A 14,084-nucleotide genomic window follows, 5' to 3' on the forward strand; every position below is an offset into this window, starting at 1 on the left:
TCATCAAAGGACAGGACTGGAAATGATTCAGGGAGATTCTGATCACATCTCCTGAGGGTGGGCAGAGAGGAACAGAATGGTGTCTCTTTCCACCCTTTGGAAATGACTCGTGATAATGCGAAAACTCCCTGCAGTTATCCAGTCACTCAGGTTTGCTGCCACTGGGGGAAGGCTAACCAGTCCTGTAAATCACAGGAATCGGGGCTCTGGCTGCGCTGTGTCTAGTTTGGTTCAGTGAAACATTAACTTGTTTCTTTTTATTGTGGATTGTGGCAGGTTGCTTGTGAAGATGAGGTCCAGTTGTTCCTGGGACGGAATGGGCATGAGCTCGTCGCTTTCCTGGGGGTGGAGGAGGGGCAGCTGAGCATGAACTTGTTTAGGTGTGTCCTAGAGAGTGAGGCTCAGAGTCCACCTGTGGTAAATGTTTAACCAGAAGCACCTTTTCTGGTCTCTTCAATGTTTTTGAGTAGGTGAATTTCAATGGTGCTTTTGAAAGGTTCCAAGTGGATAGTGTGCCCATGGTCTTCTTTTGGGGCCGTGAGGGCCAGCCCTGGGGAAGGTCGTGTAGGTATTTTCCATCACCTCTCGGCTCCCAGAGGGCTGCTGTCCTCACAGAGACAAGTCCCCTCTACTTTCGCTCTTTGCTTTCAAAGCACGGTCTTCATGGTCTTCAGGAATGACCAGTGGCCTTGTCTAATGGCCCACCATCTGGCACTTGCTTCTCTAATTTGGAGAGTGCAGTGGTGATGAAAACTTGGGGAAGAGCTGGGATAGATGCTCTGTGTGGGAGCTGGGGCAGGTTGTCTCAGATCAGAAAGAAGTCATGGTCTGTTTTGGCGAATGAGGCCTAGACCACCACATTTGCAATTTTTTCAAAGTTTCACTATATTTTTCATAAGCATAGGGAGGGCTGATGAGAATATTGAGGTTGAAGAAATTAGGAAAAAAATGAAGTCTATAAGATTAATATTAAGAGCTGTTTTATATATCTATATATCTGAATCACTTTGCTGTATACCTGAAACTGACATTGTAAACCAACTACAGTTAAAAAAAAGAAAAGTAAAAATCTTAAGAACTATTTTAAGATCCCAGTAGCTCACTTTCAATAAAGTTTAAATCTTGACTTTGAATTAACATCCAGCGCTCATCTTGGGCTTTCACCACCCCCGCAAAAACAGCATTTGAATGGAGTTGTTATGAGAAGAGAAAGTACTTTCTGCATTGTTTATTGAGAGAGAGATAACTTTATACATCAGGAACTGGTGCACTTAAATTATATGACAGATGACCATAAAAACTAGGGGTCTTGTCCACAACACAGTTTCTTTTTTTATTATTACAGTTATTGATATTTTTAAAAATGATGTAAACAAAACTATGGATAACTTATGCCCAAACAAAAGGCGATAAAATCCAGAAAACAGAAACAATACATATATAAGTTACAGTAGATATTACAAATAGCTCAACACATAGTGACAGAGTAATAGCCCAAGCCCCGTTTTAGACAGTTCTGTATAGCATGAACAGAAATAAGGGAAAATGACATCTATCTGACCCAGGAGCGTTAAGAACAAGTTGTGCAAAGACTTCCGCACCCCACGTTTGATACTCTTCATTTGCAACCTACACATTTCCTCTCCTTTTACTGTTCTCTAAAGACAGATTTTTTTTTTTTTTTTTCTCCTTGAATGTTCTAGGATAGGCTATTCACAATAGGATCCTGAGAGGTGACCAAAATCAGAACCTAAGCCTTTGGTGGTGAAAGCCTAATGTAATAGTTTGGTGGACTGCCCACGCCATGTAGAAATGTCTTCACCACAATCCATCCAAGAGGCCTCTCACTTCCCACTTGGAAGACAGGTGGCAAAATAAAAGAAACCCTTTATACACTAAAGGAAAAGAAAATCCTTGTGTGTGTGTAATTTTTTTCACCTGAAAAAGGCTAAGTTCACTGACTTTACAGAGTCGAATCTGAATAACCAGTGTAATTTCTCTACCCATTGGCCTTGGTGACATCATGACATTCCCCTGAGTTTGGTTCATGAAAAGCAAGCAAGCAAACAAAAGGAGTAATTTGAGAAACAGCATAAAACAGATTCAAAACATTATGTGGTCGTATCTTTTGTGATTCCTGGTTTAGTGTCAATGGCGCCAAGGAGTGTTTCCACTAGTCTGCTCTGACAGTGTGTTTCCAGCAGGAACCCTTGTACTCATGAGGTTAAGGCACCAGGTTAAATGAAGGTGAAAGGTCTGACATGTGCATGGAATATGTGGGCTCCAAGCATGCCTGTGTTGAGAGCAGCCAGCAGGGAAGAAGCAAGGTGATCCATATTGAGGCAAAGGGCCCTGCAGGCTTCAAGTGGGTCTGCTAGGCTAGACTAGAAGCAAGAGGCAGTACTGTAAGGCACTCCTACGGGGAAAAATTCATGAATACGAGGGTCAGTGTGAGGAGCCACAAGCCCCAGAGGTCCACCAGCCAGTTTACCAGGCCTGAATCTGGGCTCAGGACTGCGGCAAGGAAGGTCAAGGGAAGGGAAGAGAGGCTGGTCTGCAGCTCAGCGGCCTAGGAGGGTATCTTACTGTGCAGAGTTGCCATAAGCGCCTGAATCTTCTACCTGGGTAACAACTGGCTTCACTGCAGACCTTCCTAACAAGATGGCATCTCTCTCTACAGGGAAAATCCAAGCAAATCAGCAGCTGTCTTTTCACTCGGGGTTAACAGTGCCTTCCATCACCTTGGAGGCCACTGCAGGAGGAAAGGGCTCTATCGCATGATCCCTTGGAGCCCATTTAAAATAAAAGCCCTGCCGGCCGTGGGTGTGCTTGAGACAGTGTTCCACACTTTTCTTCTGACTTTTGTCAAGGACTTCTGACAGTGGCTTGGGGGTGTTGGTACTTCACTGTTGAAACACTGTCCCCCATGATAGAAATCACATTTGTCTGTTTAGATGAGCTCAGCAGGGCTTGTCCACCTGTCACTGGGTTCAAGTAGTGAAGTAGGGCAGTGAGTTCTACTAGACTGAGGACTGGAAGAACGGTGCAGAGGACACAACACTCGGAGCTGTTGTTAATGCCCAGGTGTTGGCAAGGACCAGGGAAAGGAAAACAGAGAGTGGTGCCAACGAGGGCACGTTGGCTTCTTTCAGTTTTGCCCCAACTCTCTACTTTTCTCACATTATCTTAGAGGAAGAAAAGTAGCGAGGCAGGAAACTCAAGCAATAAGGGGGCGGAGGGAACTGCACTTATCTCTCTTTACCGGGAGAAGTAAAAAAAATAAAAAGGAAAATCACCTTGTGTTGACTCCAGGCAGTATTAGAATTAGGACCTGAAGATTTCCTTCACAGTCTAGTTACTTCAGTCAAGAACAGCCGGTCAGTGGAGGTGAGGAACACTGCCCCCACACATCAACAGCAGCATTGGCTTAACCCTAAGTTAGGAGTCGAGTGGATCTTGGCTTCCTCGGTCATGCCTCTCTTTGCAGAAAGTGCTCAGTGCAGCTTCACGCAAGTCCTACCCTGATACAGTGATTTATGTGTGGCCCTTTCTGGCTCATGGGTAGAGACAAAGCCACAGGTCTGGAAGTCATGACTTTTTGAGAAGCCATGGGAAGAAGCTATCCAGTGTCGGTGTGCAGGGCGTACAGATGCAGAGACAAACACAGGCGGGACCCCATGCAAGGGCACTCACTCCAGCTTAGCAGAGGTGGCCGACAGCAGCCACACCGCTGTGAACAGCTCGGCTCTCCGCGCAGCCGGAAGGAAGCCAGGCACAGTCCCTCAGCGGGGGTCCGAAGGACACCGCTGGGTTGGCTGGAAACCACAAATCCCAAGTCCTCACGATAGTCTCTTCTTGGTGGAGGCCTAGTCTGGAAGAATCCAAAAGTGATTGCCTTCTCAGCTCATCAAATATTAAAGCTCCTGGAGAGACTACTCTTAAGCACAATGATCGTGAAGACGACCATGATACAGTCCCCTGAAAAGGCAATGAGGCAAAGGGGAAGACGGGAGTTTTACATGGTTTTCACATACAGAGCTTTCAACTTGTAGAAAGAGCCACCCTGGAAAGAACACGACTCCCATCCCAGTTGACTGCTTTTTAAGTACTTTGTGGCCTTCCTGCCGTGGTGCAAACTGAGGTCTATTTTGGGAACTGGCTTTTTTACTGCAGGGTGAGATGCCAGCATTTCACTAGGCTTGCACTGTCCCACAGTTGAGTTTCTGGCACGGTGAGGAGGGATTTCCTCAAGTGATACATCAGGGAAGGGGCCTTTCAAGAGAAAAGAAGTTCCCTGGAGTCGGCTGCCAGCTCTAGGAGATTAATGGGCCATTTTCTCCTGGGCTTTATGTATGAGATATTTAATGTGGGATGAAAAATGGACCACGAGGGAAAGCAGGTATTAGCTTAGGTCTTAAGGAGGTGGTAATCCACAGATCTGCTTTCGTTCCGACAGTTTCTAAGCAGTGGAACAATTACCTACAGTGCACCAAGTAATTTGTTAGGGTCGAAAACAGTAAGGGCATTCAGGTGTGCGCTAAGGCATCCTGGGTTGAAAACAGCAATTTTGAATGTTCGTGGCAGACCCAACTGCTAAGCCGGCTCTGCCCTGTCCGTTCAGGTTTGCGGGTTGGTGGCTGCGTGTGTCATGTAGGCCTGCGGCTGGCACCAGCCAGGCTGTCGGGGCTTCACAAAGAGGAGGGAAACGGGCTGCTGGGGTATGCTTCCAGTTCTGGTAGCTGATGGTGAGAGCACATTTACTATTTTTTTTTCCCCTTTCGAAAATAAGCAACAAATGATGCGGGTGGAAAGGTCTCCTTAGAGGTTCACAGGGACTGCCAAGATTCTGCCGGGCCTCGAAACAACCTTGGTAAAAGCCAAGGCCTCGGGAGCACAGACCCAGAGTGTCACGCTGACTCTCAGTGGGTCTGACCCTGGGGCCTGTGAGACAGGACAGGAAATTCTGTACATGCAGCCAACATGCTGGAAGGGGGGAGGTGGCCCTGTCCTCCGGGTCTCCAACTGCAGTGTGCTGGGGATGGCCCTGCTGACAGTCGGAGTCACAGATGCATTAATTACAGCAAAGGCAGAGGTAAGCTACAGGGACAGGGAGCTGGGGGCGGAGGGAGAAGGCACTTTGCCATTGGAGCACATCTGTTTTATAATAAGCAGGTCTGTAATTCTCTTGTGAAAGATCACGTTTTGCTATCTTCTCTGAGGCTGGAATATATAAATACTGTATTTCATGAAGGGGAAGAGTAAAGGGGAGATGATCAAATTTGTTTGCCTGTTGGCCAAGCGCTTGTTTGAGATCTTCCACCCTTTTCTTTCGTGTGTAACAGTTTCTATAGAGTGGGGTGGGGCGGGGAGAGGGAGTCAACTTGTTTTTCTAAGAGTAAAAGGCACCGTAAGGCATCTCATGAATGGGGCCCCGGCCTTTTAATAAGTTTTCATGCCTTGGCTACAGCTACTATATAATCAGAAGATAAATGCACGAGTGTGCTGAGCTATTAACGTTGAAATGTGTGGTCTGGGGCCAAAGGAATGGGTATGAGTTGAGAGGTGAAATGCTCGTACCCAACAGTCTGCACACAAGTGAGTCTGAAATGTCACATCTCCAAACGGACAGAAGCATCGTGAGCTGGGATCGGAGGGAGCCAGGTGTGGGGAAAGGAGCAGTGGGGTTAACCGTCCCCATGGGCTGTGGGAACACTGGTTCTCTAGGTCCTGCTAGGAGTGTAGCTACTAAACCATGGAGGCTTTGAAGGCATCTGCTCAGAGGAACGGTAAGAATCTTCTCATATAACCTACTGAGAATTGCTTAAATATAAGCTTAGTTTTTGGTTCTGGAAAGAGTTAAGGTGGAAGGAATGGGAGCCATGCTTTCCGGTGCCCAGCTATCTGCCAATTTAGTCACCGTGGCCACTGCGCCAAAAGGATGATGCAGAGGAAGAATACCCCTGGCCAAGTGCCTAAGCAACTCATTCTCACTTTTATTCCCTATTAGCTTAGCACTTTGCACCTCACTTCACGGTGGCAATGATGCATGTGTGTATATATATATTTAAATAATATTAGATTTAATTCCTGAATTATATTTGTCAGTTTGGTATTTTCTTCATAGTCTAAAGTTGGTACTGTGAAATTCCAAGGTGCTCTGATTTTTCAAAACAATTAAGAAAGTATGAAAGCAGACGTGGTGACATTGACAAATGAAAGGTCAGAGTGAAAGGGCAATGAAGAACAATAAAAATAAATAAAGTGTAATGAATAGGTGGAAACTACCCACACAGGATTCTGTGAAAAGAAAACTGCAGATCCTCTCTTGGAATGTGTGTACTCTACACCCGACCTCCTGGTCTACAAACTGATGTATTTAACAATCCTAAGCAATTTCCTCCAGTCAGTGCCATTTAAAAAAAAAAAAAATCATCCTGTCACCCATGGAACTCCTAAGAGACTACTCTTCAGGGCCATGTTTCCAGCCTGGCAAATACAGTCACATCTCTGGGCGGGTGTTGGGATTCGTACCAGCAAACAGACGGACAACATGTAGGTTACCGAGGTCTCTTGTCAGGAAAAATGCTTTCTGAGATTAACTTCAGAACAATTTATCTAGCTCCGCTGATAAATTAGGGACACACGCTTTCTGTCAGAGGGAGCTCACGCTCCTGACTCCCGAGCTGTTTAACTCAGCTTAGGGATCCCAGCCTTTGCGAAGACACGGAGGTGAGAGCCGGGACATGGACTCCTGGAAGGATCCAGGAGTCACTGCTGTGTTTTGAAGCTTTTCTTATGAAACTTGATGATGGGTGCTTGCCTCAGTTACCTCATCCTCTGTGAAGGCTAAAAATAAATAACACAAAAATAACTCAAAGCACTCTTCTGGAGAAAATGCTTTCTCCTATGTCCTGGGTAATAAATGGCTCCTGAGAGCCCCACAATGTCTGAACTATAAAGCCTTGTGTGTAAACCACGTTTGGCTTGGGGGCAAAGCAGCTGAAATTCATGGCTAAGTGTAATCCCGCTATTGGTAACTTCGTGAGCCACAAAACTCCATGGACCTTTAAGACAACGACTTATACTGAACAGGACGTATAGGTATGTGTGCGTGTACATTTATAAATATATATATCTAGCTGAGGATGAGACGTTAACTTCTCCCGGAGGGGTCTAACTGTCTAGTTTGGAAGCCACTGGGGCTGATGGATTGTTGAGAGGTCACCGCCCGGCCTTGGACTCCTGCTGAGTCAGGTGTTCTGGTAGGACAGCTCAAACATGTTGCAAGCCTCCTCCAGGCTCTCGTCCATGTTCAACCTCCGCCAGAAAGACTTCTGCTTCATCTGCAGCTCTCGGCGGACACATCGCGGGCAGGGGACAGACTTCTCTTTGCATTCAGCATGGAAAACAGCTCCACAGCTTTCACACCTGCAAGAGCCAACCATGGAGATGATGAGTAAGGCTGAAGTGAGCAGGGCAGGAGGCTGGAAGTCCAGACCTCTGCACAGCTCAGGTCACAGCCTTTTATTCCTGACCCCTCGAAGAGATGTGACTCATAGAAGTGGGTTCTTTCCTTTTCCAAAAGACTCAAGGTTGAATTTCATTTGAAAAACATGTGTTTTTTTGTTTTTGTTTGTTTGTTTTTTCTGATTAGAACTAGCTGGAGACAGGCTTATGTTTTCCGGGTGGAGGGGAGTCAGCAGTCAGTTAGCAGTTTTGTGATCATGGTTATGATGGACAGCTCTAGAAGCTCCATGTGTTAGCTTGACTGAGAAAGAGGTGGGAGTAGTGACTCTAGGGTGAAGTGACAGAAAATAAGAGTGGAGTGCCCTGCCGACTGAAAACACCACCACCACCAGCAACAACCCCTGTGTCACAGCTGTGAAAATGTGGCCTTCACTTCCGCTCACAAGAGCCAAGTGGTTCCCTGTTACTCCCTACCTTTATTTGACACTTTGGAAAGTGGCAAAATGGCATATTTTCCATTTCTGAATGATAGGCTGTGGTCTGTTGCTCTTTTGAGTTTTGTTTTTTTAAATTAGAAACTCCCGCAAACCTTTCTATATCTAGCTTCATAACACACGTGGGAACAGTAAAGCATGAGAGAGTGGGGGAGAGGTCGTGTTTTTTAAGAAAAACAAAAAACACACAAATACTGTAATTTATGGAGAGGAGACATTCCAGGTGGATGATGTTGTTGGCTTGGTGGAAGCCTGTAGGAGTCTAAATGCCTTGTTTTTACTGCAAAGCCTTTAATAATGAGTAACTGACAAGCTTCCCTGGTGGCTTAGATGATAAAGAATCTGCCTGCAGTGCAGGAGACCTGGGTTCAATCCCTGGGCCAGGAAGATCCCCTGGAGGAGGGCATGGCTACCCACTCCAGTATTCTTGCCTGGAGAATTCCATGGACAGAGGAGCCTGGCGGGCTACAGTCCATGAGGCTGCAAAGAGTCAGGCATGACTGAGTAACACTTTTCTCACTTTCAACTGACAAGCACAACTATAATTGCTCCAGTGGGTGGCTTGCCAGTGAGGATTAAGTTCTCATCCTTCCTCACGTGAGTGGCAACCAACTAGGACCTCATCCCAGGAGCCCAGGGAACTGGGCCTGTGTGATTTTGCTCCACCGGCAGTGTCCACACAGGTTCAATGATGGCTGTGAAGGAGCCAGTCGTCAGGGCTCAGCCTTATGCCTCCTACTTTTCTTTGAGTTTCAGACCTGGATGTGGGATGGTCTCTGGAGCACCACTCCCTGGCCTGCTATTGGCTCAGGATTCAGAAAGTTTGGTTAAAGGAGGATCTTCCCACCCACCCTGGTACCCAGGAGAGAAGGCAGGGACTTAGAGGGAGAGGCACTAGTGTGTGGGGAGGGGCTGCATCTACCAGCTTAAAGCTGTATCTATCTTAAATCCGATAAATCTGTATCTACTGATTAAAAGACAGAAGCTTCACTGTACCCAGAAGTCTCTACCCCCAGCCCAGCTATCTGGCCTAAATACTGCATAGCAGTGGTTAGTAGGGCAGGCAGGGTGAGATGGCCTGATGCCAGTCCACATTCAAATCACATTCTGCCTACAGGACTGCCATGGATGGAGCTGTGTGCCCCCCAAATTCCTATGCTGATGCCTCAACCTCCAATGTATCTGTATTTGGAGATGGGGTCCTCAGGAAGTAATTTAGGTTCACTGGAATCATAAAGATACGTCCTGATCTGATATGATTTGTGTCTTCTTAAGAAGAGAACTAAAGAGGAACTAAAAGAGTCTCTTGATAAGGGTGAAGGGTGAGCGTGAAAGAGCCAGCTTAAGACTAAATATTAAAAAAGCTAAGATCATGGCATCCGGCCCCATTACTTTATGGCAAATAAGAGGGGGAAATGGTGGAAGTAGTGACAGATTTCCTCTTCTTGGGCTCTAAAATCACTGAGGATGGTGACTTCAGCCATGAATTGCTTCTTGGCAGGAAAGTGATGACAAACCTAGACAGTGTGCTGAAAAGCAGAGACATTACTCTGCCAACAACGGTCCATGTAGTCAAGGCTATGGTCTTCCCAGAGGTCACATACAATTGTGAAAGCTGGACTGTAAAGAAGGCAGAACGCCAAAGAATTGATGCCTTTGAACTGTCGTGCTGCAGAAGACTCCTAAAAGTCCCTTGGACAGCAAGGAGATTAAACCAGTCAATCTTAAGGGAAATCAACCCTGAATACTCACTGGAAGGACTGATGCTGAAGCTGAAGCTCCAGTATTTTGGTCATCTGATGCAAAGAGATGACTCACTGGAAAAGTCCCTGATGCTGGGAAAGATTGAGGGCAGAGGAGAAGAGGGTGTCAGAGGATGAGATGGCTGGATGGCATCACCGATGCAATGAACATGAACTTGGGCAACTCCGGGAGATGGTGAGGGACAGGGAGGCCTGGCGTGCTGCAGTCCATGGGGTCACAAAGAGACAGACATGACTGGGCGACTGAACAACAACAAGAAGGACAACTGAGGGCCCCTTCTCTTCCCCTGCCTGTACTCGGAGGAGAGGCTATGTAAGCACTGAGGCAGGAAGGCAGCCGTCTGCAAAGCAGGAAGAGAGCTCTGGCCAGAAACCAAGCCCTGCTGAGCCCTGACCTGGGACTTCCAGCTGCCAGCACTGTAAGAAATAAATCCAGTCTGTGGTATTCTCTATGACAGCCAGAGCTGACTAACAGAGTGACCTTGAGGAAGTTACTTCACTTCCCTGAACTTCAATTTCCTTATCTGCTAAGTTGGGTTTCCATTAACATGTACCTCATCTGGCGCTGTGTGGCTCCAACGGGATCACAGATACAGTGTTTGCACAGTTCCTGGCACCTGGTTAACACTTAATTACACAGCTGAGATGGCTTCTTCAGTGTCAGCAGCTACCTGCTGCCTTCCTGCAAGTCTTCATTTCAGCCTGATTTCACCTATGCCACCGTGGTGACCTGAGGGCACTTTGATCAACCCCGTCACTTCAGAGAGAGGAAAACTGAGGTTCTAAGGGGGATAGTAGTAGCTGTGTCACGAGGACACAGTGAGTAAAAGCCAGGGCAGAGACGAGAACCCAGGACTCCCGGCAGCCCAGCCAACGCTTGTACCTGAGGCCTGCCTTCCTAAGTGAGAGTAGTGTGTGACCATAGAAGGACACGCGGGGCTTCAAGTCAGCATCCTTGTGTCCCAATCTCAAATCTTCCTCTCAGTGACCTTGGGCACGGAATTTATATTCTTGGTACTCACAATGACTTCCTTCCTAGTCAGTGGGGTTCTCAGATGGAAACGGGTGGATGTAGGTGGAAGGGCCGGTCAAATGGCAAGTGGTTCGAGGAGCAGGCAAGGGGGTACACCAGCTCCCACTGTGACGCCAGCACCTGCCTTCTTGCCTGGAGCTGCCGGGCTGCCCACGTGGTGGGGCCATCCTTATCATCTCCCTGGCCTCAACCCCTCCCTCCTTCCCAGGGAGAGTGGCAAATGCAGGTGTCCTAGCGCCTCTCTGGTCTGGCCGGCTCGTCCCCGGTGGCCTGGCCTCGGTGGGTCACACCTCTGTCACCTCCTACTACCGAAGGGCAATGAATGATAACTTTATTTAATAAATTTCCTCCTTCCTGCCTCCTCTATCCTGCTGAGTTAGTCCGTGACTTACACACCTAGGGATGTTCCCCCAGGGAATGGCTGATAAGGAGACAGCCCTGGGTTCCTGCAGTACCACGCCCTGTCTCTGCTGATACCCCTCTCCCACCCCACTGTGAGTGGAGAGGTTGAGTCTTATCAGATATTTCTGGTGCAACAAACACCCATGGGGTGACGCAGGGACCAAGTACACCTGCTCTTTCTAGCCAAAGGTCACTAACTGGGGAAAAAAAAGTGTAAGATAAAAAATGAATGATTTCAAAATAGAACCAAGTCCTATTTTTTCTAACAATCTATAGCCAAGCAGGCATCTTTTGACCTGTATAAGTGGATAGACTTATCGATGTCTTTCCCAAATTCAGAGATTGTAGTGTTAAATTTTCCCCTGACCCTCCCTTTACAGAAAAGGAACAAGGGCAGGAGAAGGAAGGAGGGAGAGAGACTCTCACGTAAGAGTTATGAGCTCTGTAGTAAAAATGTAGTGTCCAGGAAAAAATATTTACATTAAAAATGCAATATGTAGGTATTCTTTTCTTTGAGAATAGGACTTTACTAAAAGGGACCTTTCACACTAAAAAGATTCACTGACCCCTTAGTTTTTACTGAATTTCCTAACTGTATTAAAAACACAAAATACAATTAAATGTAACTTTTAAGGAACACATCTTTTTTATAAGGCAAAGCTACCAATGTATTGTCTGGGTAGAAAATTGCTACAGATGATGAAGGAGCAACGTCCCTTTGGCATTCCTCAGTGATACAGCAAATGAAAGCCAGCACCTTCATTTCTGAGTCATCCAGTCCAGCAGTCAGCAGTTTTTTGGATGCTGCTGCGGCCCCTGGAGAACAAAGGCCGCGTGGCCTCCCTTTCCAGTGTCATGTCATGGAGGATGTGACCGCACAGACATATACTGGCTATAACCAGGGCCGTGCAATAGATTTTCCTATTTTTTCCTTGAAAGAATGCACTGCTTCACTTAGTCCAGGGGTCTCAACCTTGGCACTAGTGATGTTTGGGACGTACAGTCCTTCGTTGTGTGGTGCTATTCTCAACACTGTGGGCTTCCCAGGTGGCGCTAGTGGTAAAGAATCTGTCTGCCAATTTAGGAGATGCAAGAGACACAGATTCGAACCCTGGGTCGAAAGATTCCCCTGGAGGAGCAAATGGCAATCCACTCCAGTACTTTTGCCTGGGAAATCCCATGAACAGAGGAGCCTGGTGGGCTACAGTCCATGGGGTCGCAGAGTCGGACATGCCTGAGCAGACACACCACCACCTTCTGAGCACTACAGTATGTTTAGCCGTATCTCTGGCCTCTGCCCCCCTGATACTAGTGGCAAACCCTGCTCCTCCCATCAATGCCCCCAGACACTGCCAACTGCCCCTGGGGTGGGGTGGGCGGCAGGCAGGGGTAGGAAACCTTCTGGGCTGAGAACCCTTGACTCAACCTATCTGGACAAGGTATCATTGAGAGGGTACCCGGGGAGTACATAAACAGCGCCCTCTCCAGGTGGAACCTGCACGTATGCCCTGCGGGCTTAGAGTCAAATTAACCAATAAGGTCCAGTGTAGTGTGTTTATTCACATCACTTTCACTAATACATATTTTAATATATCACTTGATTAAAATAGCTGAAACTCACTTAGCATTAACCATCCTGTGGTTTCTAAAATTAGTCTGTGTGTTGTGTTAGTTGCTCAGTCGTGCACGACTCTTTGTGACCCCATGGACTGCAGCCCACCAGGCTCCTCTGTCCATGAGATTTTCCAGGCAAGGATACTGGAATGGGTTGCTGTTTCCTTCTCCAGGGGATCTTCCCAACCCAGGGATCGAACCCGGATCTCCGGCACTGCAGACAGATTCTTTACTGACTGAGGTATCATTTAAGAAGTCCATACCCATGGCTCAATTCTGCGCATTGACTGTGCTGTGCTGTGCTGAGTCACTCAGTCGTGTCCGACTCTTTGCAACCCCGTGGACTGTGGCCCGCCAGGCTCCTCTGTCCATGGGAGTCTCTAGGCAAGAACACTGGAGTGAGTAGCCTATCCCTTTGCCATGGGAACTTCCCACCTCAGGAATCGAACTGGGGTCTCCTGTGTTGCAGGCAGTCTTTACCAGCTGAGCTACCAGGGAAGTCCATGCATTAACTAGTAACCCTCAACTTTCTGTCAGCTCACCTTGATTTTTCCATTCTCCCCAAAGGCCATCTTGGTGACTAACCCTGTACCACATTTATCCCTTCTTTGGCCAAGAACTTCCAGGGTATTTCTCTGTGGCGTTCTTTCCTTCTTCGAGCCCTATCTAAGCCATCTAGAGAACCAAAACCAATACTTTTCTATTTGCCCCATAAAATAAATCCCTTTTACCTAACTGTGAAGCAGTTTGGTTTCAGTGACTTCTGCAATGGAAAGGAGACCAGTAAAATATCAGCGAGGCCACTTACTGCAGAAGGGAGAGCACAATGAGAGAGGAATCCTGAAATCATGGCCCTGGCATCACTGGGATCTTGGAGAACTTACTTCATCTCAGAACCTCACTTTCCCCAGAAGGCTAAGAGAAAGCTGGATGAGATGGTATTTAAGGTTCCTTCCAACCTGCAGATTTTGTGCAGGGGAAAAAGAGCTACTCTGGGTTTTATCTTCTTCTTCCAAACTTCCTTGGCCCCAGGTCTGTGGATGAATGAGTGGGAATGTAGCCCTGCTTGTCCCTTCTCAGAAAAATCTCAAACTGACAAGCTGGGCATGAATGAGCCTTAACATGAGATGAGCCTTAAAGTGAAGAGTGAGATTTTAAATGTTATTGGTGTTCATTAGTCAACTGATGAAATAGCTTATATGTACTAGTACATATAGCTCTGATCATCAGGAATTTGGCCAAAAGGAGTTGACTCTGCTCCTTCAAATAAAATTTCAACTAAACATTAAGGACTTCTCTCTAAGTCTTCTC

At 47.0% G+C, this 14,084-nt stretch overlaps 1 protein-coding gene across 1 annotated transcript in view; it reads right to left on the reverse strand.

Moving 5' to 3' along the window:
- Positions 1-1,213: 1,213 nt before the first annotated feature.
- Positions 1,214-14,084, reverse strand: part of PLEKHM3 (pleckstrin homology domain containing M3) — a 207,057-nt gene continuing 194,186 nt past the window's right edge. Inside the window, exon 8 of the mRNA XM_020893655.2 lies at positions 1,214-7,428. Within this exon, the coding sequence (XP_020749314.2) occupies positions 7,251-7,428 (178 nt within the window). The 3' untranslated portion in view covers positions 1,214-7,250. The remainder of the gene's footprint in view (positions 7,429-14,084) is intronic.

The sequence above is a fragment of the Odocoileus virginianus genome, chromosome 30 (assembly GCF_023699985.2).
Source record: "Odocoileus virginianus isolate 20LAN1187 ecotype Illinois chromosome 30, Ovbor_1.2, whole genome shotgun sequence".
Classification (NCBI taxonomy): Eukaryota; Metazoa; Chordata; class Mammalia; order Artiodactyla; family Cervidae; genus Odocoileus; species Odocoileus virginianus.